A 2,707-nucleotide genomic window follows, 5' to 3' on the forward strand; every position below is an offset into this window, starting at 1 on the left:
CACCCACCCACCCACCCCATTTGCTCCCATAATTATATGTTATATCTTGTGTAGCTTATTAAAGTGGCAGATTTGAAGTAGCCTGATAGGCCTTGCTTTCCTCTGGTACTAAACAGGGCTGTTCCTCTTCAGAATCAAAACTGAACCCCGGGGAAACACGAGGGGAACATTTCCTCTATGGTAGGTTACAGAGACTAAGTGCATACGTCAGGAAGTGGGCATGATCTCCTACTTTCTCTTCCAACTTTTCCAAGAAACTCAAATCAGTTGCTTCACCAGGTCGTAAACATTCTTCATCCTTCAAAAGAAGAAACATTTCGGTATCTTAATCCAACCAAATGTGTCATCAGCAAGGATTAGGAACAGCATTTAATGAGCTAAATTCTGCTAAACGTGAGCATCTTCTGTAATCTGTAAGAACACGCAAGTCCCTTCAGAGAACACCGCACCCCTTGGACTGCTCGTTTGGATTTTTTTAAAGTAATTTCTAATAATTGGACATTGGGGAGGGCTTTCTCCTGCCTCTTTTTTTGTTAATAGAGTACATTACTATTGTATTTGCACGGTGAACTTAGAAGTTAATGACTTACGTCTTGTGAATTTAAAGTTCCAATTAATATCAAATGGAAACTACAGATTTTCAGCCCTGTTTCAGTGAATTAAACTAGGTGGGTGACACTAAACCCTTCATTAAAACTATTTGCCATGCTGCCTACAAAAAACTCAGCCAGTGTCCACCATGCTGACCTGTTCAGTCTCACTGTTTCTTTGCGCTCCTATATCTGTCAAGTCACCTGCTGGCTGGTTTTATACTTCAGCTAAGCTTTTGGGCAGGGAACCATCTTTTCGTTCAGTGTTTGTATCAGCTCTTAGTACAAGAGGGTGCTGGTCCACGGCTAGTGCCGAGGTGCTACGGGGACAGCAATGATAATCCAACACCATACATCTGCCTGCTGTAGTTACCATTACAGTCTAATGAAACTTTGTCTTATGGCATAGTCTAAATGCCACCATAATCTGGGCAGCATCTATATCCCAGCCATGTTCACAGAAATATTACGTTGCATTTCTTTATACATCTTCCCAAGTACAATTGCGTAATGTCATGACTGTTTAGTATGATGTTACACGATAATTAACATATCTCTGCAATTACAAAATTATACGCAACTTGCCAGGCACTGCATGGTAAACTGAAAATCTTAACTGTCACTGAAAGCTTATTTGGCTTCATATAAGATACCTCTATGTCCCCTTGCTAATTCCAAAACTCTTTTTAAGACAAAACTATATGGTTAGAGATGGTTTTGCATTGTCTGCAGCTCCCTGCCTCCCTCTCCTTGTCTGGTCCATAATGCTATTGTTAGTTGCAAATGAAGATGGCAGGGTGAAAGGAAGACACCATTAAGCACAGAGACCCAGTAAGAGGGACACTGAAGATCCTCAAACCAGGTTTTTTACTAAAAACCATAGTCAGAGTCCAGGAAAAACCTAAACCTATTGAATTCTCAGCTTCCCTCTGCCTAGCCCCTCCCCGCAAAACCCTGCACACGCTGCCAGTATGCTAGATATACAAGAGTTCTGCTTGAAAGAACACCTCATTACAACAGCAACAGTAGCATTAAGCTCCAGTAGACAGGAGCCCAGGGCTACAAGGCATGAATCATTCGACTCCTGTATCCATGCGATAAACTCCACTCCTCTATCAGCAAGTCAGCAAGACTGGCTGGTGTCAAGGTACCATACATCTTTCTTAAATTACATACCTCTTTACAGGAAGGATGTGCCTATAAATCTTACCCTCCCGCTACACTCTACACCTACACACTTAAGACCTGACCATGATACAATAGCTATATGGCTATGTTTCAAGCAATTTGATCTTCTGCCAGGGTCAGTCTCCCATTAACAGTCAGGACACTTAACCCCAAAGGAGGATATGTCTGCTCTGCACTTTATAGCAGCCCCCCCTTGTGATGAGAGGCTCCAGATGGAGCTTCCAATATTTTACCCCATGTTCAGAATGGTAGCTACTGCAGCTGGGGCTTTTGGGAGTAGAGACATCAAACAGGTAAGGGAAAAGGGAGAAAAATCTCAGCACATAGCCTATGGTTCTTTCTATTTTTTTTTAAATGGGAAATTTTTCATGTTCCAAGTCAAATCAGCCAAATCAATTCCAGATCTGTGAGTCATTCAAGAACCAGATGTGGCTCTGCTACCAGCAAACATCCTCCACCCCCGCCTGGGGCTTCAGATGCTTCCAAATCCTTTGGCAGGCATCCTACATGCAGGCCCAAGCCCGGAGACTTGGGGTTCAGATACCCCTGAGTTTCAATATGGCCACAAGAGTAAGCCAGGGAGGAGTCCCCCATTTTCATAAAGTCAGCATGTAGCTGGGATCTTCCCACTGGAAGTGAAAGTGGGAAGCTAACTATGCATTACTACCCCCTGCCACGTTTGTGGTTTTCCCCTGTCCTAGGAAAACCACCTTGGTGGTCTTGGGATGCAGCATGGCTTCCTGGATAAGGCAATGGATCAGGAAATCTGGGTTTGACTCCTGCTCCACTACTGGCCTGGTAGGTGACCTTGTCCAAGTCACAGAAGAGAAAACTATGGTACCTGGAGGTGAGGATACTGACCTCTCTCAGAAAGCCTTTTGAGATCCACTAGTGGCAAGTGCTATATAAGGGCTTTTTCTTTTTTTTTT

General features: G+C 43.5%; 1 protein-coding gene across 4 annotated transcripts in view; it reads right to left on the bottom strand.

Annotated features, from left to right (window-relative positions):
* The window catches only part of MYO1H (myosin IH), a 63,483-nt gene that overhangs the window by 30,698 nt on the left and 30,078 nt on the right, over positions 1-2,707 (bottom strand). For all 4 annotated transcript variants that reach the window (XM_019507174.1, XM_019507173.1, XM_019507175.1 and 1 more), the window contains exon 14: positions 207-298. In XM_019507174.1, the coding sequence (XP_019362719.1) occupies positions 207-298 (92 nt within the window). The remainder of the gene's footprint in view (positions 1-206; positions 299-2,707) is intronic.

Source organism: Gavialis gangeticus, unplaced genomic scaffold (assembly GCF_001723915.1).
Source record: "Gavialis gangeticus isolate Ggan-Ray unplaced genomic scaffold, GavGan_comp1, whole genome shotgun sequence".
NCBI classification, from domain to species: Eukaryota; Metazoa; Chordata; order Crocodylia; family Gavialidae; genus Gavialis; species Gavialis gangeticus.